The sequence below is a fragment of the Apteryx mantelli genome, chromosome 2 (assembly GCF_036417845.1).
Source record: "Apteryx mantelli isolate bAptMan1 chromosome 2, bAptMan1.hap1, whole genome shotgun sequence".
Classification (NCBI taxonomy): domain Eukaryota; kingdom Metazoa; phylum Chordata; class Aves; order Apterygiformes; family Apterygidae; genus Apteryx; species Apteryx mantelli.
Window position 1 is genome coordinate 156,486,680 of NC_089979.1, and position 25,028 is coordinate 156,511,707.

Sequence of the window (25,028 nt, forward strand, 5' to 3'; positions counted from 1 at the left end):
AACATATCACCTCTCCTAGCTGTTTTTTCTATATGCTGCACAAGTTCAGGTTACATCTACCAAAACCTTTCTTATTGTATTTTTGTCACTATTTCTTTTTAATGATCTCAGCTTTCTCTCTGTCTTAGGCCAGCTTATGATCTGAAATGTAAATCTCTAATTCTGTTTCTGCCAGAGTGACAGATCAGGAATCACCCCACTTGCTTGCCTACTCATAACACTTCTATTTATATATCCTCAAATAGCATTCACTTTATCTGTGGTAGAATCACACTGCATGCTAGTTTTCGATTTAGCAACTTACCACCTCAGAAGCAGATCATTTCAAGTAGTGTTCTTTTCTAACCAACAACGGTTTCATGCACTTGACTCTCTCTTTTTCCCCAAATAAAGTCCATTTATTCTAATAAACCACAAGCTATTGATTCTTTCCCCTTTCATCTAACTTCCCTGTATTTGGTTGTACATGAAGTATTTTCAAAAGGATTTCTCCTTTTCCTACTCTTAGCACTGAATACAGTACAAAGCAAGCTAATATGTTCTCTAAAAAAGTATGGATATTTTAAGAACAGAACAGGTGCTCCCCCTGCCTCACACAGAGCACAGCCCACCTGGAAAAACACAGTCTGTCGCCTGCTAAGCAGGCTAGATGATTTTCCAGGAATGTTCCACCATCCCTGACAAAGCAGTTACTACAGAACAGTGGTGGGGCATTTAATGTGGCAATATAGCTTTTCAGACAGAACCTTATTAAAAGTAATGAAGCAAAAAAAATTAAAGCACACAGGCATTTTTTTTTCCCCTGCACATATTTGTAAATCAGTGGCCTTGAAGGGGTAAATTGACAGATTATCCTAACTTTACTTGTGGACAGTCCTACTTCAAAGCTCTTGCGCAACTCTGCAGGCAAAACACTGACATTTTGGAGTGATCTTTTATGATTTGTACAAATTGTTGATACTTTTACAACAGACCGAGCTTATTCTGAGGTAAAAACAGTCCAATCATTTACAGGACATCGGTGACTACCTCTACATAATCAGGGCACACATACTGAATTAGCTGTAAGGAAGTCATAAGAAATTTACTCAAGGAACAGAAGAGCTATATTCCTTCCCTGGCCCTGACCATGTACTAAACAGTACACACGCTTCAGCATCCTTCACCACTACCATCACTGAACAGCCCTCTGCTCTAAATCAGGTTGGCTCTGTCCTGGGTTGGCACATCTAAATGCAGTGATGCAGTCTCAGGGGACTAACTGATTTTGGTTTGTTTTTTTGTTTGTTTGTTTTTTAGTTGGAACATGTTTTCATTAGGGTTTTCAAGGTAAATTCCACCCTGGCTCATGATTCAAAATCCCAGTGGTATAAAACAGATATTTAAGACTTTATTACGATGTATAGCTTGAAGAAAGTCATTAGGACCAAATTATATCTTCAAATATTTCCATTAGTTTGTTCTTTCATTTGGGGGACTATTAAAATTGTCCTTATATTTATTATCTTTCACACAGTACAACACATTCACTTCAACTCACACTCCATCCCTTCATTCAACCTGGCTACTATTAATGCAGGAACCTTCTCCCTTCAGCTCACGGAACGGTCTCCCAGACCACAGCATTTTACTGACACACCATTTTAATTCCTGATTAAAAATACACTGGGTAAAAACACTACGTCTGTTTACTTCCCTCTACACAATCTTACCCACTCTTTCTTACCTGGGATTGCCCTTAGTTCTATGACTCCTTTTGTTATTTAAGATTAAAATCTCTTAATACAGTTAATAACCTGAAATTAAATCATTCAGTGACATGTATATCAATTTTGTTTTAAATAACCATTTATAACGGCCCAACAAAGCAACCATTTAATAAGGATATAGCTTAAATATTTTTTACTGCAGCATAGCCACGTCTCTGCCATGATTTTCTTTGATTTGCTTTATTTTTCCTTATGGCAATAACCTTAACGCCGCTCAGCCAATCACAGACTAACAAAGTGCATGAAAACTTTACTTGCCAGCTAAAAATGTACTTCATTATAGGAGTTTTTCTTTTTAAAATTGCATCTCCATCAATTTACAATCACTAATCCTAGTTGTCCTTCACTGGGAGATACTGTCTACCTGAAAATAACTGTAAAAATAAGATCCAGGATGCTTCCAACTCCACATGAGCACAGTAAATCCCTCCCAGTCCATGAGGTGCCCAGACTGCTGCGATATGGAACACAGCTAAAAAGGGGCAAATTATGAAGAAAAAAAAAAAAAAGAGCAGAGAGCAGACAGCAGCATTCACTGCCACTGTGTTTGAAACTAAAATCTTATCCAAAGAGGGAGTGGGTCCAATACACAAATAGTAAGAATTTCTAGTTATGTTACCAGGTTATATTTGACCAGAGCCCACATCACGTTTCAGGCCACAAAATACTCAGCTCCACAAAACTAAAAGTAGGCTCCAGCTAGGTGCATAATTCATCTACTTAAATCAAGAGGGTTTTATTTTTCGCTCCACGCTTTTCTTTGGAGCCTAGTTTTGACCACAGGTAGATACAAAACTATCTGGACCACCGTCCGCAAGGCAATTTTGGATTTATATTCATGTGCTTGGCCAAGGAAAGAACTCCAGACCAAGTAAGCTTAGTTCTCCCAATTTAGATGTTTTGAGTCTTCTGTATTGGCTTATTTTTTTGAGCATATAATAATGCTTTAATTGACCTTAAGCTTTTTCTTCACACACACACAAAACCAAACGGTTGATTCCAGCAGCACCAGTTATTTGTTTATGGAATCACCATATTAATAGCTTCTGCAGGGTTAGGTGATGGAAAATCAGATCGGTGACATTTTCACTGCTAGCAATCACCAGTTCACAGAAGACAATAAGCAGAAGAAACAAACACAATATTTTAGTTACTCTCTGTAGGTAACTAGCAACAGATACAGAGAAAAGTGGGGAAATGGAAATAACAGATTATAGTAAGCACATTAGTGGAAAATTAGAAGTCCTTTAATAACAGAAACACATTAGATGCATTTGCCCCATGTGCTGGACACTCCTTTGGAAGGCTAATAACCACAATTTTTAAAGTTATATTAAGACATCTGTAACTGACAGGAGTAAGAGCTAGTCTTAAGAACACCAGTGCTCTGACACCAGTACACAAATATGAGCACTTTGATGGAAGCGTGCACTAAAGACTGAACTTTTTCTGGAAGCACATTGCCCTTCGGTGCAGGCCAGGAGCACACCACCCCTGGTAGCTGTCCGCAGGTCAAGTGACACACAGATATTAACTTTCACTTGTAGAAAAGAAAGGGGAGGAAAGGAAAAAAAAAAAAAGTTTCCAGCCTTCCTGTTCCCAGGGAAAGCCTGACCCACGAGACCCGGCAGCTAAGAAACAGACTGCGCACACGGCACTCGGCTTCTGCCTCCTGAGCCTTGCGCGGCTGCTGGTGCCACGGGCACAGCCGGCGCCGCCGGGCGGCCCCGGGAGCCCGGGCGCCGCGGCAACCGCCCGCGGCCGGCAGCGCGCCGCGGGGAAGGCTGCTCCCGCGGCCGCACGGAGCCTCCCCCTCGCGCCGGCGGCTCCGCAGCGCCCTCAGCGCCCGCCGGCGGCTCCGCAGCGCCCTCAGCGCCCGCCCCTCCCCCACGCAGCTCGCGGAGCCCGCCGAACGCACACCTCCCCTTCCAAAAAAGCAGCAGCTCCCCGCATTATATACCCTGCTAAAAATAGCCTGCCGCGGAGCTCGCCAATCAGGACGGGGCGAATTTCGAATCGGACCAATGGCGGGAGCCGTCACGGAAAGGCTCGGTCACGCCAGGAGGAGCCGCGATGCCTGCCGCCCGGCGATTGGGCAGCTCTGACATCATTGGCACGCGGGGTAAGGAGCGTGCGGCGGAGATTGGGCCGCGCCGCCCGGCGGCGTAATGGGATCACGCGGGGCGGGGGGAGGGCGCGCGAGGCGGGGGCGGCGGCGGCTGCGGCCGGGCAGAGCTTTGAATAGGGAAGTTTTGCAGGGGGTTACATTTGCAGTCAGCGCCGTGTTTGCAAATATTGTGTACGCTCCTGCGCAAGTGTCCTCCGCCAGCCGCGGGAGGGGAGAGCCGCAGCGGCAGCCTTTGGAGACGTCCTACATTGCTGTGCAATTAAACTTTGCATGAAACTTCGGGTCTTTTTTCCTCCTTAAGCTCCTAAAGGAATTAATATATATCTATATATACAATTTTTTCTTCTTCTTCTTCTCTGGAGAAAAGGGGGGGGCTTGGAAACTGAGACAAGAGGTTTGACATCCCCCCCGCACACACCCCTCACCCCTGCACATAAAGGAGGCATCTGTATTTTTGTAACCAGCACTGACTTTGTTGTTGCAACTTGAGACATGGATGTTCTCCCAATGTGCAGCATCTTCCAGGAACTCCAGATTGTGCACGACACGGGTTACTTCTCAGCCTTGCCGTCCCTGGAGGAGTATTGGCAACAGGTAAATGAGGATGTCGATGTTGTTGTTGTTGTTGTCGGTTTTTAAGCCGTATGAGCGGATTTAAAAAAACAAAAAACAAAAAACAATTGTCAGCAGCGAATTTGGGGATCATTGAGCACAAACGTTTAGAAATGTTTTGAAGCAAGTGTCTTGCTTTTAACATAGCTGGCTTTTTCTTTTTTCTTTTTTCCTTTTTTTTTTGGAAAGAGCTCCGAGGGGGATTTAAATTATCTGCGCATCCCCGCTTCTCCGTGCTGCGTCCCCCTGCCCGAAAGCGGCTGTCAGGCGCGCGAGCAGCGCGGCGCCTCGCGCTCCTCCGCAGCGGCCCCGCGCAGCGCAGCCCGGCTCGGGCCCGCGCAGCACCGCTGCGCGCCCGCGCTGCGCTCCGCGAAACTTTTGCGCCGGTGCCAGGTCCCGGCTCCGCAGCTGGCTCTTGTCACCCAACTCCCCCGCGCCTGCCAAGGGCTGGTTCTCCCCCCCTCTCCCTCCCTTGCAATTTATTTATTTATTTATTTATTGTCCCCTGGCGATGATGGAAAAAAATAAAAATTAAATTAAAACAAAACAAAAAAACAAACAAAGCCGGCTCCGGGGGCTCCTGTGCCGGAGCGCGGTGCCGGCGCGGGGCTCCGCGGGCGCTGTCCGGCGCGGGCTTGCACGGTCCGCGAGTTGTCAGTCATATGACAGCGATCCCCGTGCTAATTGCCTGGGTCTGCAAGGAGGAAGAGCGGAGGCTCCTGCCCTTTCATGGACATATTTTCTTGGCTTTTTTAAAAATTATTATTATTATTTTATTATTATTATTTGGCCCAAGCAACTGGATTGCTGGAGACGAGATCGCCGCTGACATTTCTGCGTTATCTGTGCTTTGCGCTGGAGGGGATGGGGCTGCTGGCTCACCCCCCTGCCGAGCTGTTTGCTCTTCGGCAGAGTTACCAGATCAAATACCTGCTTGCTTTTAAGAAGGACGAGCAGCCTTTCGAGAAGGTTGAAATGCAAAGTGTTACAACCTTCACATGCCTACTAATTGTATGCAAAGTCTTTTTTTTTTTCTCTCCCCCCTTCCCCTTTCAAAGAGGCAGCTCCATAGTACGTGATTGAAATTGAGCTAAGTAGTTTCCTTCAGGCATTTGGGTTTTTGGCAAAGGGCCAGCCCTGGTTCCCAGTAGCCTTCAGAGGCATTTAAACTCTCAGAGAGCTTCATTCTGGTCCCCATTACTAATCTATCTAATGAAGAATTTAAATTAGTCGGGAATATTAAAGTTTAACAAGATCTTAATAAATGCTTTTTTCCCGTTTTCTTGGCAAATCAATACACTATTGTGTCGTCTCCATCAAAACCTTTCTCTAATGCGAACCAGTTACCTAAACATAGGGAAATATAGAAATATTGAGTGTGTGTGGCGGTGGGGTTGTTTTTTCCGTTGTTTTTTTCTTTTTTCCTTTCATTTTTCCCCAAGCTCCCAGCCTGATCAGAATATGTGACCCAGTTTAGTTGAGTGGTGCTGGGGGAGAAGGGACGCTTATACTCCGGCAGCACTCCCCTTGGACCGATGGGAAGGGGCTCTGAGGGGAATGCATGGCATTTGGGATCAGGTTTTGCTACCGGGATTGGAAGAGATGATCTGGCTAAAATAAGTAGAGTTTGATATGGAAACTTGGTGTGTCCATCTTCTGTGTAACGTTCCCGTACGGATTGTTTCCTATAGTGGAAAAGAATAATCCCAAAACATCGCCCTGTTGCCATAACAGTTCTTACCCCTTTTTTGTATTCCTCTGAAAATGGCTAGAAAGAATATATACCGAAATTGAAAACTGCAGCTCCAGCCATTTAAAGTGGTTTTGTTTTTTGTTTTGTTTCGTTTCATGGGGTAGAAGGGAATGCGGGGCAGGAGGGAAGTTGTCCATGTACTGTTGCATGTATATTTGAACAGAGTACTTTCTTGGCAGATGGTCAGGATTTTAAAAGGAAGTCTCCTTTGGCATTGCGTGAAAGAAACAGAGAGATGACTCATACAGTTGCACTCTTGGCCAGTAGATAAAGTTCTTGTTCATTGTGGGACTCCCAGCAGGACCTCAGAGTAATTTCCCGTTTTACATCCTATCGAATAGGACATTTCAATTCTGGAACTTTTTCCTCCCCTCTCTCCTGTGGTTGAAGTGCCCCGCGTTGCTCCGAAACATGCACAGGAGCAGTTAAAGTTACGTGGCATGCATGTCCATACGCGTGGAAGTGACATTCTTTGAAAGTCGAGTGTGGTGCGTTCTCTTGCACAGGAAATGGGTGGTTATCTGCTGCTCCATTGATGTCCCCTGAACGCGGACCAGACCATCAGCTCTGCAGCCCTACTAAAATGTGCCTTTGTTTTCTGACACAGCGTTGGGGTTTTAGCTGCGGGTCAGAGCACATTGTGTTCAGTTGGGTCCTTTCAGCCTCATGTTTGTGTGAGGGAGGGAGAGAAAACAACTTGAATTAGACAAGGAGGCAGACCAAAGTGTAATTATTTGTTGTGGTTCTTTGTGGTGCTTTTCCACATGAGCCTGCTAAAGATACAGATTTTATGATGAGAACGATTGTAATTTGACTGACTCATTAGAACGCTATTTTGAAAACCAAAGCTGACTTGCACCTTCAGCTGTGTGTTTGAACTCCTGCCCAGGTCTCAAAAACTGATTTCTTTTCATTGTAGCAGTCACCTAGTTATGGCTGGAGGAGTCTTTAATTTGTTTTGAGCATGGAAACCCCAAATCAAACGTACTACATTCCTGCATGCTTTTTGAAGAGTAAAATACAATTGGTTTTATTTCTAAGCAAGCTCGTAACTTCTTTTCTTTCTTCTTCCTTCTCTTTTACCCAGACATGCTTAGAGCTGGAACGGTATCTTCAAAGTGAACCCTGCTACGTATCTGCATCTGAAATCAAATTTGATAGCCAAGAGGATCTCTGGACCAAAATTATTCTGGCGCGTGAGAAAAAGGAGGAATCTGAACTGAAGAACACGTGTGTCCCAAAAGAGGACAATCCTCCTAGTCAGAACTTAGAGACCAACAGTTTAAATTCTGATGTGAGCAGCGAATCTTCGGACAGCTCTGAGGAACTGTCCCCTACTACGAAGTTTACCTCTGACCCTATCAGCGATGTTTTAGCCAGTTCAGGAAACTTGAGTTCATCTGTCACTTCTACTCCCCCTTCATCTCCTGAACTGAGCAAGGAACCTTCTTCTCAGCTATGGAATTGTACGCCGGGTGAGTTGCATTCACCGGGGAAAATACGTACCGGTACCGCTGGAAAGACTGCAGAAAAAGGTACCCCCGTCAATGGTGACACCTCACCAGATGGCAGAAGGCGCGTTCACAGGTGTCATTTTAATGGTTGCAGGAAAGTTTACACCAAAAGTTCACATCTGAAAGCACATCAGCGCACTCATACAGGTTAGTAACCATATGCTTATTAAGAGTTGGCAAGTACTGTAGGGAATACCCCTGACAGTAGTGTTGTCACAGCGTTACCCAATCACTGGGTGGGAGCCCAGGTTTGGAGAGATGATGTAAGAGAACTACAGGCTTACCAGCATGGACGACATCACTTCCTCATTCTCTCCGTAAGCCAGCTGAAGCCAAGACAGTTGGCTGTAGATGAGTCCTCTGTCATAGCAAGTAGGAACCGTTCATTTAAGCAGACTACAGTCGGGAAGCTGCAGCAGTATATAGTCTTCAGGAAAATTTGCTAGCCAAAATAGACACTAGACCCCTGTTGACATTTATTTCAAAAGTAAAACCAAACTGAGACTTTCTTATCAAAAAGGAACTTCATATCAAAAAACTGGGCAGACAGCTAAATAGCATAAGAACATGTCTTCACAGTTCATTCTGTATCAGGTCTATTAAATCAAACATCCCAAGGCCTTGGCTATATTAAGTGTAGCTACAGTTGTAAGTCACTGAACAGTTTTATGTGCTGTAATATCAGCAAAAGTCTTGGAAAGCCACAGTGTGTTCCAGTCCTTGTAACTAATCAGCCTAATTGGACCTGCAAATGTACTATTTACTATTTAATTTCTTCCTAAAATACTGAGCAACGGCATTTTATTGTTATGGAACCTGGATTTAAAGTAACAATCCTGTATGTTATTGGGACAGAAAGCGAGGAAGGTAGACACTTCAGGGCTTCTATAAATATTTTATGGTTGAAGTAGCTGGCTGATTTGCTTTTGTGAGCATTAATATTCTACATCTCTCTATGACTGCAGTTAGATATGTAGAGCAACTCACTGGCTCAATAGCCATAGCTTAACATGAGGAATTAGATTGTCGTTCTTGGTGTGCCAATCCAAGGACCTATGCATTTGGGTTTTTTTCCTCCCCAAGTGTAGAAAGAGGGAATTCAAAGAAAAGATCCTATTTTGACTCATGAGCTCAGCATTTTTATGGGAAGTCTGAGCAAGCTCTGATGTTCCCATTGTCATGTGGAAGTCGAATAAAACGAGATTATTTCAAGAGGAAAGAACAACTTCCACTGAAATTTTGGTGGCTGAGCAGACATAAATAGCTGCCAGCCTCAGAAGTATTGCAGAACTGTTGCCCCGGTGCTCCGTGCCTGAGAATGTTCCTGTGAATGGAAGTGGTATTTCTTGAATGCTGAAATAGCAGCGTTCAAAGTGGTGTGCAGGCTTTTTCCAAGAATATGTGGCTCAGCAGAAAGAAGGCTGCATGTTACACAGATGAGCTGAGTGACAGAGGACTTTGATGCAATCCAGCAGCCTAATTGCATTTTGGAACCTAGCTCTGCTGTCTTTAATCACCTTTATGAGGTGAATGATACCTCTTTGGGAGTAAAGGTGCCATTAGAGATGAACAGGAGTGGTAGAAGGATGGATTTCTTTGTTTCCTGTGAGCCTGCGTAATAGCTTTTTTTAAGAAGAATGGGATTATATGATGTTCTGTTGCAGTAAAATAGTTAAGTAGGAATCCTGTGGATGAATTTTCCAGCCTTCTTTCCATATGTGTTTTGAAGCATTAGAAATATAAACTAAAACTGTCTCTCTTTGCGGTGTGGAGGAGGTCTGCATAGGAATGAATGGGATAGCTCCTATCTTCGACAGAAGTCATGGCTAACCTATACTCTGCTTTCTTTGTAGGGGAAAAGCCTTACAGATGTTCATGGGAAGGGTGTGAGTGGCGTTTCGCAAGAAGTGATGAATTAACCAGACACTTCAGAAAGCACACTGGTGCCAAGCCTTTTAAATGTAGTCACTGTGACAGGTATGTGACTAAAATGCACCTTTTTAAATAGTTATTTTTAATGCTTGTTGGAAAGTGAGTGTAGGCTACCTTTCACAAGGTTCACTTGTGAAGGAATTGCTTCAGGAGACAACTATGTCTAGTACTTCTAATGGATTATTGTATTTTCACACTTAAAAAAGGAATCTGTTTTATTAATCACCTGGAGGGAGGTTTGTAGTCTGATGCTGCAGATCAGTTTGGAGAAACCCCTAGCGTTCGCACCTCGCGGCAGATCGCCTGGGTACACGGTGGCACCTCGTGTGTGACTGTGTACCCAGGGACTGCCACATGCCTCCTCCTCCGTCAGCTTTGTTTGGGAATAGCGGAGAGACAGGGCACGCGTCTCCTGTGTATGTCTAGCTCTGTGCGCCAGCCACCGGGGACTAACGTGCCATCCCACGCTCCTTCCTCCGCAGGTGTTTTTCCAGGTCTGACCACCTGGCCCTTCACATGAAGAGACACCTCTGAATGGGTCAAGAGGTGACTCCTGTGGGCTAAGAGGCGTCAAGGTGGAACAGCCTTGAGCAGAGGGATGCGTGTTCCAGCCAAAGCATGCCATTTTGCACCCTACCCAGTTGCCTCCAGGACCTCTCTTCCTTGAAGGTCTTTTGAGGGCTAATAAGTCATGTAAGAAACGGCATAGCAACCGCGGTGCGTGATGTTTGGGGTTTCCTGGACTCATACACTGGTATCTAACCTTCTGAGTGGCTCCTAAGCCTTTGCCGTGAGCATGTGCACTGAGAATGTTAATGATTGGGCGACTGTATGTTATGAGGATCTATTGATGACTGTATGCTGGGGCACATTTTTTTCTTGTGGTTGTTTTATAACTGTAAGAGAAAAAAAAAAGTCTGAATGTCTTGTATGTAAGGAATATCTCGTGAGATGGGACGACCACCAATCATTTCCAAGGGGTGGGGGGAGGGGTGTCTGCACCTTTTTCAAGGGAAAATGGAGAGGGGAAGGGGGGAACAAAAAAAGAGTCAGGATGCCAGGATGGAGTCGGGGGACCTCCCCGTTCCTGTGTGAGAGGAGCTTTAGGTGTCTGGTGCAGCTATTAAACGTGCAATGTGTCAAGTAGCTTGTTTTACTTGCTACAGAGCTCATTTGTAATCCATTGTATAAGCTGTGTATTTACAAATGTAACACAACTATAACTTTTCATTATAATACAAAGGTTATTGCATGGTTCCGGGGAACTATATGCTTTTCCATTCTTTAATCAGGACTGCAGTTTTGATTCCAGTTAAGAGCAGCTAAAATACAATTGGTCTAATGTTACATAATGTATGGAACATGAATAATTTTTTCTGTTGGGTGGATAAAACCACTATTGGTTAGAAACTGATTTTTCTCATGCAGCTAATTTTTCTCTTATTTATGCCTTGAGGACTAACTTCTGGTTTTCTAGCTGTTAATGCACTGTTGACCTTAATAATGGTGCCTTATGCAAGTGACCTTCTCTTGTAGGGGGTCTTATACAGGGGTATGGGTGATGCATGCTTTATTAAGGCTCTCTTTTCACCTGGCATTGTACTGTATCAAATGTATAATATGAGGGGAAAAAAAGGTTACTTCCAGGGTCCTCCTTCACAAAGACAAATATAGAGAAAAGTCGTTCATGTCAGTACAGTATTTGTTTAACTTAGACAATTTGACTGTGTTACAGTATAATGCATACGCCAGTTGAATACCTGACCAGTTCTGCCACCTTGAGACTTTTTTCATATTGACCTTGCACAACAACTGTGTATATACACACCCCAACTGTACTTAATATGTCAAGTTTTCATACATATTAAAATACAGAAGTATTAAAAAGATATATTTGCTTAAAAGGCACAAGTTTCACATCTATATATCTAGCTATCTGTTGGTCTTACAGAAAGAAACTATATTACTTTTTTTTTAAAAGTCGGCAGAAAAATAATTGTGTATGTATATTTGTGTGTACAGTCTGTGTATGTGTATATATATAGATAATATATAAATATTTTTTTTAAAAGGAAAAAAATTAGAACACATAGCTAGAAAATGCCACAGCCCGTGAAGATTTCCCCACCCCCCAATATGGTCATTAAGGAGACAAAGAAATGAAAGATACAGTTATTAAAATCTAGCATTTTTAGAGGCTTTACCTTTAGCTTAATGGTATGCTAAAGGCTCTGTTGGCATTCAGTCCTTCTCAGACTGCTGACTGTGTTTGTAGTTATTAGGTTGTCTGGAATAGCGTATCTGTGGCCATTTAAGAATGGTATGAACTGAATATTGGCATGCTAAAAGAATATTAGCTGTGTGCAGATGAACTGCACTCAGATTTTGGCCTTCCAGCTTATTGGAGGACCTGTAAGTGAGCTAGTTGTTGTGGTGGTTGAGCTCTAATTTTACATAGTTCAGCTCAAATAAAGACTGTTTTTCCTAGGGTAGAAATAGTCTGTCCAAAAGCAGTATTTTTTTTTTAAACCAGCTCACTACAGTTGATGCAATGAAACACGTGATTCGTTTCTTTTTCTATTTATTATTGGTCTTGCTTACAATGCTAATATTTTGATATATCTTCCTGGAAATGTATGTAGATAAGTGGTTTAAAAAAAAAGTATATGCAAGTCATCTGGTTGTAAGGAATACACAGGCTTAAATCATTCTCATTTCATTTTTTGTTTTAAGATGCCTAAAAATGCACTTTTTTTCCAAAAACAAACAAAAAAAATCCCAGAAAATGGTTTTAGGGTTGGATTTTGTTTTGTTTTTAACTCGTTTGCAATGTCTTTGGCTTAGCCATAATTCTGATAAACAAGAAAGTAAACAAAAGCAAAAAAAACCCCAAACAAAAAACATTAAACTTGCACTGGCTTGTCTCAATTGTGAAATACCATCAGACTTGTGTGGATGGGGTGGGGCTGTGTGCCATATGTCAAATGCCTGTAATTTTCTTAATAAGCAAGTACATTTTGTTCAGGTGATAACTGAGCCTCAATCAAGCTGAAAAATAAAAAATAAAACATTTTTGCTTGAAATTTAAGAAGAAAAAGTTTCTATTAGTGAAATTTCTTTTTTTGTTTTTGAAGCACCCTGTTATCTAAAGAATCTCTTTGTAAGATTTTTGTAAAAATTTTGTTTTACAAGATTTTATTTGAAATTGTTTTTTGCAAGATTGTTATATTTCTGTATGAATGTATTTTTTATTGGAATAACATAAAAAGAAATTCTTATCAGCATCACGTGTCTGGTTTTCTCTTTCTCCTCTCTGAAGGCATACACACAAAACAATGTCAACTACTATGTTGACACTTCATCTTGAGTCATCTGATCATGGGTCCAAATATCTTTGGAACATGTTTCGTGGAAGATAAGCCCCTTTGAGAAAATAATATTGGCAATAGCAAGATAAAATTCTTCCATGTCTGAAAAGCTGTTGTTGATTCGTCTTTTGCTTCAATGGAATGAATAGTTAACAGAATGGTTATTGCAAGACCACACCTTTCTTTCAAATTGTTTGTTCTGGAGAGGTGACTACACGCAGGACAAGTTCTGCATGGGTGAAATGAGATTCAGTGGGCATTTGCAGTGAAGGAAAAAGCAGAAAGGAGGCAACTGGGCTAGGAGCACATACCCAGGTTGAGTTCAGCGAAGGTGCAGGCCTTTGAACTGCCTTGGTGCTGGGGAGGCGAGCCCAAAAATCTTGAAGGGACAATTGTGGGTAGGAACGCAGAGGAGGAACCGCGTGAAATTTTCCTGGCCCAGATGCACAGATTTGGGTCTGCTGCCAGGCTGACCTGACCTGCATGTTGGTGACCTTCAACCAGCCAAATGGGAGCATCTGCATGGACAGCATTTTAGCAGAGAAATGGCTCTTTAAAGCATGCCTGGCAGGTAGACTGCCTTTGGACCCATGCATAACTTGTTTAATGTTGCCTTGTGGCTTCTGCTGCCCCCCATGCTTGTTTTAAAAATCTCTTAAACACAGCATAAAACCATTGACAAAAAATCAGAAAATTATGCGCTTTGAACATGTGAATGGAGTTCACAATATTTGAATGTTGCTTGGGTTTAGATTAGAAATTGTCTAAAAAGGGTACAGAAAAGAACACAATAAATAAGTCCAAACTGAGGTGGAAGCGGTGTGAAGGAGAGCCCCTTGCTGTCTGCCTCAGCTAGCCCTGCGATGGGCTAGTAAGCAGACCTGAAAAACCTGTGAGGTGCTCCAAAATGCCTTTGCGAAGGCAGTGAAGGAATGGTAGTTTAAGCAAATTCTTGATCTGCAGTGAGAGTGGAATAATACATTTCACCACTGCATTTCTGATTGTTTTGAACAAAAAAAACCCCTCATTTCTTCACCTTCGTGTAGTCTGTATAAATTTCACCTTATACTTCTCAACACCTTGAAGTAGTAGTTTGGTTCTTGCTCTGCCTCCGATTTCTAGTATCATCAATGTTATTTAAACTGTCTTGCTTAGGGAGGTTTTTGTTTTTGTTTTAATAGCTTTCTTTCTCCTATTTTGTACCTTAGGTAAACTTAATCACATCTGTGAGTGCCTCTAATCACTTGTACCATGCCACACACAGTGAAACCTAGGTGGCAGATGGGAAACTTAGCTGCAGTTGTAATAGAAATAATAAAGGCTACCAAATGCTTAGGGTTGTGACACTGCCTTCTTGTCTGTATACACAGCAGAAACATTTTTAAAGAACTGAGCTTGACCCTGGAGGTTCTCCACCCAAAATGTTCAGTGGGTGAGTAATACAGAGCAAGGATTGGCAAATTTTTGTTTATCGGGTGTGTGTCTTCTAGGGCAGTGTCTTACTGTATCTTTTAAATATGGCCTGATAACTGCATTATTAAGGCAGTTATTGAGATCCCATCCCCTTTTTCAGAGAGATTGTACTGAAAAAAGTAGTGTTCAAGCAAAAAGGCTAGGGAGTGCAGAACTATTAGGCAAGAAGGAAACGGCAAAGCAGAAAGCAATAGCCATTGCGGGGTTGGTGCATTTCAACATGCACATCTGCAGGCTTGCTTAATTCCAGATTTTGAAACACAGAGCAAATGGGAAGGGATGTGAATTTGAGGGTGAAAATGCCAGGTGACTTGTACAGAGCACTGACCTTGATAGTAGCCTCAGCAAGTTCCAGCAACTTCAACTGAGGTAAAAATGAGGACAAAGCCTGTGAGCCAACATGTTAGCTTCTTACTGCAAAGGTTAGCACTTAGGCACACATATGTGCACGCAAAGGTCAAGATGAAAGAGTTAAAATCCTGGAACTGAACCTGTTTTTTTCCTCTTGTGTGTGAAAAATCCTAGTATACAAATGGGCAGTGCCAGTACGGTACATCACAGTATACCAGCTTATTTCAACAACTGTGTATTTATTATAAGTATAGGATGACTTTGAAGTTCACAATGGATAAGTGATCGCTGTTTTCTTAAATTGGATGTTCATATTATTTAAATACTACTTTCTCTCTCCCTTCTGAACCACATTATTATTTGTGACAAGCCAAATCTAGAACTGTTGTGCTTGTTAGAGCATGTTGAAGACAAACTGTATTTTATTCTTTTCTCTTTAGAGGTCGTTTATGGTACCACTGCCTTTGCATCTGTTTTTTACCTCTCCTATTCCTCTAAACTGCTTGAGCATTTGCTCTTTATTTTCTTTAATTGCATTGAAAGCTCTGAGGAATAAAAACAACCTCTGTAAATCGCACAAATAGCATCAGCAAAATTGCAAACAAGCAGAGGGAAGAACACTGTGGTGATTGTTTCAAAAAGTAGCTGAATCTTATTTACACAGCATCAACAGAGTATGTGATCTTATAAAGTCACACAAAAGGAACAGACAACCTTCTTTAATAAGAGGTAAGGTCCATGGGACCATGGATGGACCCCTTGGGATCCCTTGGAGGTCTCCTTAGGCATGTCTGGAAAGAGGAGTTAAGGTAGACTTAAACAGTAAGGGGAGCTCTAACTGCACAGGAGGACATGGGGAAGGGGGGAGGGAAGAAACAGGTAAAGAAGGTTTCCCCTCTGATTTTAAAAGTGTAAGAGGAACTTTGTCCTCTCCTTATTACTCCACTCTTCAAGACTTCCATGGAGAAAAAACAGTTTGGAAAGGAGATCTCTACAATACTTTTTCCTCAAGCTTTGCTTTCTCGGGTAACATCATGCTATAGAGTAGGCAATGGGACAGTACTGAAGTTCGCTATTTCTGGTGACAAGAGGATACCAGTACCAGGAAATCTGGACCACCACAGAAGTCTGCCTGCTGCTGCTTCATCTCCTTGGGGTCCTGTAGCCAAGAAGCATTAATAGGGTACTTCTGAAATAAAGCCTCTGACATCACAAGAAACTCTGCTGAGATTATACAATCCAAGGCAATAGTATCTTTATTTTTTTCCCTTTAGCTCTTTTACCCTTTACACTGGCTGTTTCATCCCTTATTCATGGTCCCTAGATATATGGCATTTATTTTTGATCAAACCTGTAGCAATACTGTCTCATAACTACTTGAGCTCTTACATGTAAGGAAGAATGAGCAGATGGAGTATTGCCTTTACACATGGGTCTACAGAGGTTTAATCAGTCTAGGATCCATTGGAGCTACCCTGGGAAATAAGGGTTTTCAGGTTCAAGCATTAATATTGTGAGGCCTTGGTCAAAAGCTCATTTAAGCCAAGGGGAAATTCCTCACTGAATTCAACTTGCTTCAGACATAGTCATTTTCTCATAGAGCTGGACCTAGGGAGGAGGTACATTTGAAATCCATTCAGAACCAAATTTTGATTCAATGACATTTATGACTAAATTTTGTCCATTTTTCCATGAACGTTTGATAGCTGGAGTTGACTAGTGCAAGCATTACAGAAATGATTCTCTTAACAGAAATGCGATTTTTTGCTGAAATTTATTTTTGATTGCAGACTGATGTAAACTTTGCAATTTGCACTGCCGTTGCAGTTACACAACAGCTACACAATCATTTGGTAACTTACAGCAGTGATTATATTCAACTGCAATGTTTTCAATCTGAATGTTTCACAAATTAGTAGCTGAGAAATTATTAACTGAAGAAATTAACTGGATTTGTAGGCTACCATAGCAACAAAGGTGGCCTATGGCTTTAAAAAAAGTGCTGCATCAGATACAAGCCAGCGCATTTCGTTAAAAGAAAGAAAAGCTATTCCGAATTTCCAATTGAGGCTACAGACTGGTCATGTTCTTGAAATATAGGTTTATAATTTGTCACAGGAAAAATAACTCCATAAAGTAAAACCACTAAGGTGTTTTAAGATGATCTATTGTGCGGAGGTGCCTAGCGCAGCCATTTTGGATTGGTGTCATGATAGGAAACAGATGGTATATGTGTTTATGTTTAACATTTAAGGAGGTATAGAAAGCAATTGGGAGGTGATGTATTTTGTTAATGGGCGAGTAAAGCCTCATATGTACAGTTAAAATAGAAGGTAAAAACAAGCAACATTTTTTCAGCACAAATGAGGCAATGCAACAACATGCTTAAGCAGATTTATTTGACTAGTTTCACTTTAAATAATTTTAATGAGAAATTCTCTAAATGTTTTTGAGCGGAGATAGAAAGTAATCTGGTAACCACATGTCTTGATGCAAGCCAAGCTGTTCTTTAACAGCAGTTTCTTTCAATACAATATAAATTTAGCTGGAATTAGCATTGCTGAATATTAGTCCCTCAGTGCTTCACTTGCTAAGCCTCCATCTTCTTTTTATTGCCTCTGTGCATTTTAGAAGCAGAATATGTGGCCAGTTCTGGACAAAAGCAAATTATCTAATTGGTCTGGGGAAGAGGATGTATTTACTGAGTTCTGTAATATAACAAACACTTCAGTAATAATTCAGGAAGGTAGCAGATCTGCATAGTACGGTAAGATATTTTTTCCGCAATGTGCTGCCTTTTGATACTGAACATATCAAAAATCTAGTTACACATGCAAAGCTGTATTTTTCTGAATTGTATATACTTCACCCTACTGTATGCTATTTCATTACAAAAGATTTATCTTTGAATACACAGAGATAGTCAAAGACTATTGTTAATTTTCAAGCTTCACTAGGCAAGTTGCTCAGTTTTCTGCATTTTCCTTTATTTGTTTTTGCTAACTATGAAGAGGACATTGAGGGCAACAGGATTTTAGTAGATCCTCATTGTAATTAATTATTCATCAGCAGTAGAAGTATTAACACTAGTAGTCAGACATCTGTATGAGACTCAGGTCTTACTGTGGTAAACTCTATTGGGAGAAGCGATTCCATCCACACTCTACCGAATTAGGCTGAGGCACATTTGGAATTACCCGCACCAAAAGATAAAGAAAGCAATTTTGCAAACTGGTCTGATAATCTCAGGGGTTTCCCTTTTCCTGGTCCAACAGATAATACTATTGATATTTTTCCATGATTCCATACAATCACACCTGCCTGTTGCAGATGGACTCATCCCGGACACTGAGATGAGAAATCACCGTGCAGACCACTGGACTTCAATGCTTTTCAGTGAGCATTTTTAGGAGGGACCTTGTAAAACCCATCCCTGTCTAACAAGATTAGGATATTTCTTATCATTTCTTGATTTTGTTTTGTATTTCTAAACATCTTCTTCTGCAATAAGTTTGGTGTATTTTATGTGAAATGCTTTGGATCAACTGAGATTTCTTCTTAATTTGAAAAAATTGTTAAGAATTAATCTTTAATCCCACAGATAGAAAAGGATAAATAAGAGATGTAATAATGTTATAGTGGTAATGGGATTTGAGCCTCAGTAGGAAATAGATACATTATTCATAAGGATTGATGGTCTTCAGTGTCCCAACAGCCCCTTGTGGGGCTTTGGAGGTATTAGACTGGTCACTGGAGAGAAGGTTGCTATAATGTTCAATAAGCTAAAGTAGAAATATAACAAGAATTATAAAGCAAAAACTAATCAAATCCTAAATATAAATACAGTGTTACAGATGCATCCCCCAGTTATCTCCAGAAACCACCCTGCCTCAAATGGTTGTCAGTGACTTGTCCCTTATTATCTTTAATCAAGCAGAAGAGAGAGGCATTGAATGCCACAGTGGATCTGTATAAAAGGCACTGCAGGTGAAATCTATAATGCTGTGCTTTCCACTATAAGCACGCTGCTGTCCTGCCCCCATTCCACCAAGGAAAGAAAGTGCAAGAAGGAAACAAAGGGATGCAGCATTTCTGTAGCCCGTGTGATGTCCTGCGTAGCTTCTTCTAATTTTTATCCCCCAATTCCAAGCCACAGATGCTTTGTAGGGCAAAAATCCAGCCTGGATACCTGTAGGTAAAACACACAACAAGGAAGCTGACTAAAAGGGATCTTTGCAATAAGGTTTTCAGCTCTTACACAGCTGGAATCTATGCACACACAGGTCCCTGTGCTTTGTGACAGCACATTATTTATCTTACGTATTATGGATACCTTTTTTTTTTTTAATGAGTGTTTGTGTATTCTTTCATTTATCCAAACAGATTATGCACTTACAGTTTGAATATTGGTATATAAAATTACTAGTCACCAAACAAATGTAACTGTGTATTTCAATATTAAAAAATATCTTCTTCATTAGATGTTAAGTATCTTGGGTTAATGCTGAAGTCTTAAAAGACTGATCTGTTTGGCCAAGAGAGAGGAAAAGATTAATAAAAGAATAAAGAGCTTGGGGATGTGGCTTCTCTTGGCACAAAGGGTAGCACCCAAAGTCTGTTCAAATATTCATGTGTACAGATAGTTTAATGCAAAGCAGTTTTAAGCCTTGTTTCTCAAATAAGCTCCATGCAGTCTTCTGACCCTCACCTTCTGTCCCCTGAGATTTGGGGGGGAGAAAAAAAAAAGCCATACAAGACTTCTTTTGAACACTGTGGAGGACTGAAACCAACATTGGTAAAGGATGCAGAGGCTTCAAATGAGAAATTCGCATGTCCCTGAGGCTGCATTGTTGAAGTCAAGGGTGGATCAGGTTCCTGAGTATGGGAAACAGAAGCAATGTCTGGAAGGATGTAGCTTTTTGTGATATTGGGGATTTGAAAACACAAGTCAGAGCAAAGGTGCTAAGAGTCAAAATCTTGAGCCTTAATACTGAAGCACTGGCCTTTTTCAGTGTTTGGTGAGAGACCCCCACCTTAACACCTGTCTAGGTATTAACAGTAAAGGAAGAGGCAGTTGCTCAGTACCCTGCAGTTTCCCATATATTTAACTGTGTACATTCAATCCATGACATGTAGATATGAGTCTACATTTTAAGGCTAAAATTAAGTTCTAGATTTGAAAACGTTATTAAAGAAGCGATCATGACAGAAACTAAGGAGTCCAAGAATCTTCATATTTTTTATTAAAATTTATATACACATGCACACACACACATAAATGGAGACAGATTTTCTTGTCTAGGATTTTTTTTTTATGTTCTATGTTCCAATAAAACAGTGCTCTTCAAAAGTCATCTGTAGGACTGATAATATATCAGCCTTAAAGTAGGGTGTAAGATGAAACCAGCTGAAAACACAGAACAAAATCAAACAGTCTGTTTTAGTAAGACCGATGCAAAAAAAAAGGCAAAAAATAAAGCCGACTTTAAGAGTTCTTTTGAATTTAATGCATTGTGGGAATATGAGTAAGCTAGTCATGTCAATATTGAGGTTGTTGATGAACATAGCTAACCAACCATAGATCCAGGCTCTCAGAAGTTAGGAACCAGGTTTCAAGAAAAGAAATAAAAAGAACAAGTTTAACTTAAAAGTTTGAGAAGTAAAATAAATGGTAATATGACACTAGATTTTTTTAATTTGAATTCTGTTTTTTGGATCCAGCAGGGTGCATTCAGAACATGTTTTCATGATATGCTTTACAATAAAAGCCAAGAAACTAAAAAATATAACAACAGTGCTCAAAGTCCTACTATAAAATGGAGTGAGCTGGTCACACTGAGACAAGTGTAGGCAAGTAAAATCCTCTGCTAGTGTAAAACAGTAGACTTCCCTTGACTTTGTGGGCCAGAAGATATGGGCCATGATTTTCAGGCTGACAGTATTCCTTTAATGCCTGAAAAAAGCTGTTAAAGCAAAAACGTGCCCAAAATCTGATAACGTGTTCCTTCTTAGCATGAAATCCATGGAAGTAGCTATGCATGAGCCCTTAAAACTGCCTAAGGAGTATCACTGAGGAGAATTTTTATGAGCATTGCTCTGAACTGACATTTTTCCTTTCTGCTGTTCCACCTAACATTTTTATCTCATTATTCTTAGCAGTGGTAAGTAACTATGACAGGAAGACAGAGTGGAAAATTAAGGCTTGTTAAGACTATTATACACCAAAAGGATCATGTCATAAATGAGATTTTAGTCTGCCCAGTTTGGGATATAATTAAGTAATCATGTTCAAGGTGGATGAGTTTGAGACAATAAAAGGCCACTAGAGTCTATTCAGCTTCAAAGGGACAAATCTTTTATGTCAAGAAGTTGCATGGACACAATTTCAGCAGTGGTGCTTTGTGTGAGTTACAGGGGTCTTCTGCACCTGAGAGGGGAGTGGACTTGGTCATCCTTCAGGATGAGCTTCAACTCCCATCCTGGGGACACTGCTGCATAGTGCGGACACCAGGAGATCCTGCCAGATAGGCAGTGTTTTCCCCACACCAGCTGAGTGGCCTCCATGGGACCAGCTCGGGCCCACTGTTGAGTCAGCGCGAGGAAGAGTGTGTTGCCAATAACCACTCTGAAGCAACATGCGTTGGTCTTGCACAGGTGCCCATCGCTGTGGTAGCCAGGAAACTCTCAAGCATAACAACAATAAATGTGACAGCCTGAGAAGGAATTGCCTACGCTGAAGATTTCACTCACACTTAATTCACTTTTGAGGAAAGCATTTTTAAAACCTATCATCAAGGCTGTGAATAATGACTGTATTCCAATACTGTGGACACAACAAGGAAGTATCAACAAAACCACAACAGGAGAACAGCAAGGCTTTTTTTTGGCTTTGGGAGGATACAATAAGTCTAATGTTGCTGCTTGCTCATAATTTCCTGTGTTATCAAGGAAAGCTGGGCAGGACTTAGCTGAATCACTGCTCAGAAGTCAGTCCAAAATGTGAGTGAGTGAAATAGTGTGTGGATACAGAGTGACATATGTGTTTAGTGTCAGTAGGGATTTTCCTGCAATACTTCAGGGCATAATGGATGATTTTCTGGCCTGCAAGTAGCCACAATCATTATATAAATCACTTAAGAGAATTATATTGAAAGCTATCATACTGTAATGCTGCAGTACAGAATTTTTCATTGAAAAGAGCAGCTTAGAAGATCTTCAGAAACATGCTAACAAAGATGATACCTCGCTGGGATACCTATTATTACACACACATAAGGAGACTGAGCTGACATGGGGGCTTGGGGAAAGGAGAGGAAGAGAAGAGGGATCATAAACAGTGAAAAGTAGTATTTTTAAATATAATATTCTTCTGAATTCAAGATTTAAATGGAGAGAGTATGAATATTTCTGTTCTTCTAGTTCCCTTTCTCCCTCCCTCCTCCTTTCTTAATTACTCATAAGATAGAGTAGGAAAAATCTTTCTTCAGGATTTTGCCCTGCTATCTTTCACCTTTTTCAGTCTTCCAGTTCTTCAAAGGAAATGATATCTATTTAAGGCTGGGTTTTCTCTGGGGTTTGTTTTAAAGGATGGAGGGAAAATAACCCTTTTCCTTATTTTTTTTTGTTCTTCCTCATTTTCTCTAGCATGGGAAATGTGCGTGTGTGTGTATAATATACACATATATATTTACATACATGTATGTATACATATACACATACATGCACATGCATGTATGTACAGATATAAAAAGAGTGAAATGTCCTATATCTTCTCCGCACTCTGCTCTGCCTATTGCATGGGTGGGATGACACATGGGAACTCAGTGCCCACATCCCTGTCGCTGCCTCTGACCTCTTCGCCTGCGTTTGCTCTCAAAATTACTGAGGATGATGCTTCCTGTTCTGGCAGAGTTACCTAAATGTATTTCCGGATTAAAGTTACTGTAACATAGTGCATCATTATTGGCATCAGTACTGCATCAGCGTTTCCTCATGATTTTGTCAGTCCCAGCTTCTTTTTGTGGATTCTTACTGACAGGTCCTAGCTTAAGAAAGAATAACAGAAAAGGTGTATTTTTGTTTTTAAAGCCTGAAAACAAAGAACGGCTAACAGTCAGACCTACCAAGGAGCGAGAGAATTAAGTTAGCCTAGCTGTGCTCTGCTGGGCTGAATCTGGTCCAGCTTTCTAGAAATGCTGGTTCAGCAAAAACAGGTGGCAAGAAATCTAACTGGAACAACAGGAGCAACTAGATTTCAAAGTTCACTTCTGTCACAAACCTCTTTCTTCCACTTATTAGGTTTGAAATAGCTGGCAAACACATTAAAGAATCTCTCTCCCCCCTGCTCCTTTTACAGTACAGGGAATGATGACTGATCGTAAAACACATGTTTTGGGGAAAGAGTTTTGTGTATAAATGTTGTATTAATATGGAATCAGAACTAGTGCAGTCCCACAAAATATTCATGGCAAATTTAAGTTTTGCTTAACAACCACATTCTTAACTATTTTGAATAAGGATCCCTTTTTTTGTTTGTTTCTTAACAGATAGACAGAAAATTAAAATCTATGTGTTTAGAATATATTCAATAGCATTAACTCACACGTAACTATTAATGGAAGCAAATGACCCAGATTTCTTTTTTGCAATGTTATGAGAAATAGTTGCAGACAGAAACCTACATTTCCTGTAAGAAAAAATGTCTTCTATCAGTCACAGCTGCTAGACCCATAGGCTACAGCAGAGGCAGACATATATTTTCTAAAATAAAGCCAGAGGTTAAGTATTAAAACTAAACATTGGAATACACATGTGAATAGTACGTCAGATGAGGGCACACCAGGGTGTCTAAGGCTATCAGCTCCTTTGGAATATCAGGGGCTCTTTCCCCTTCTGCCAGTTTAAATTTGGGATATCTCCATCAAAGTCAGCTGAGTCAGAGCAGTGTAAAACTGACATGATAATAAAATGTGATCCCACATCTCTGCGTAACATCTGCCATCTTCATCAATTCCAAGACTGAACTTGGGCCACACATATAATAAACAGACTTATATTGCTTTCTGGGGAAGAGACAGCTGCCAAAGAGTTATACTTGCAAAATATCTAGGAGCAAAACATTGATCTAAATGTTAGTCCACCCAGATCCTCTGAGGTGTGCAATCATGAAGGCATTCTCAGAGCATACCTCACACAGAAAGACTGTGCTGCCTACAAATACAGTTCTGGACTTTCTTTTACAATCGGGAGGAGCACTTCTGCACCCAAGAGCTCCATGTTTAGACCATTTGCCTAGAAATTAGGAGACTCAGGCTCAGCCTCACCCTTACTCTCAGGTGACCAACCACCTGGTGATAAGTTAGGGCAGGACAGACAGCAAGGAACCTCTGGCTGATTTTAAGCAGCCATCAGTTGAGGGTGCCAACTTTAGAAATCTGATTTGTTTTTTGGCATGAGAGACCAAACTCCGACTATGCAAGATACAGGGAACATATTTGCATAAACCAGGATCTGGATTTCACTCCAAATCAATCACCTAGAACTCCAGCACCCAACTTTTAGAAGTTCAGGTCCTTCATCATTCTCATACCTAACTAATTTTTCTTGAAAATCTCGCTCCTGGATAGTCAATGCAGGGTAGGACTACCTGTGGAAATCATCCATGTCTGTCAGTATGCATATATACATGTATGCATATATATATGCATGTCTACACTGCATTTTAAGTTAAGCAGATTGCTGACATTGACTTCCTTTACAAAAAATATAGGCTTAAAATAAAAATAAAGATTAATGCTCACTTAAACAAAAAAAGCAATAAAATGGAAAATTCAGCTTATTAAAAGTATTAAACAAGTTGCCATGTGATACTGTAGTTGTTTCACAATATTTTATTTTTACTGGTGGGTCAAATGAGTCAGCTGACTGTAGACAAGACTTCAGACAATGAATGATTAGTGCATGGGTGAGTGAAAATGTGTATTACATACCTTTCTGTCTACACGTGTTATTTTTGCTTTACTTGATGACAGATGCATTTGACAAAAGTGATTCAGCTTTTGCTGAGTTAGTCCTGCCATTGAAAAACTCACCTTTAGGAAATTATATTTTCTCCACCCAGTGGTGGAC

General features: G+C 40.9%; 1 protein-coding gene across 3 annotated transcripts in view; it reads left to right on the forward strand.

The window, feature by feature from the left end:
- Positions 1-4,020: 4,020 nt before the first annotated feature.
- Positions 4,021-25,028, forward strand: part of KLF6 (KLF transcription factor 6) — a 67,014-nt gene continuing 46,006 nt past the window's right edge. Inside the window, exons 1-4 of one of the 3 annotated variants that reach the window (XM_013949353.2) lie at positions 4,021-4,491; positions 7,350-7,923; positions 9,630-9,753; positions 10,191-12,984. In XM_013949353.2, the coding sequence (XP_013804807.1) occupies positions 4,390-4,491; positions 7,350-7,923; positions 9,630-9,753; positions 10,191-10,242 (852 nt within the window). In that variant the 5' untranslated portion in view covers positions 4,021-4,389 and the 3' untranslated portion in view covers positions 10,243-12,984. Of the gene's footprint in view, positions 4,492-7,349; positions 7,924-9,629; positions 9,754-10,190; positions 12,985-25,028 lie in introns of those variants that run through there. The other 2 variants (XM_013949354.2, XM_013949355.2) reach the window with 2 other exon arrangements.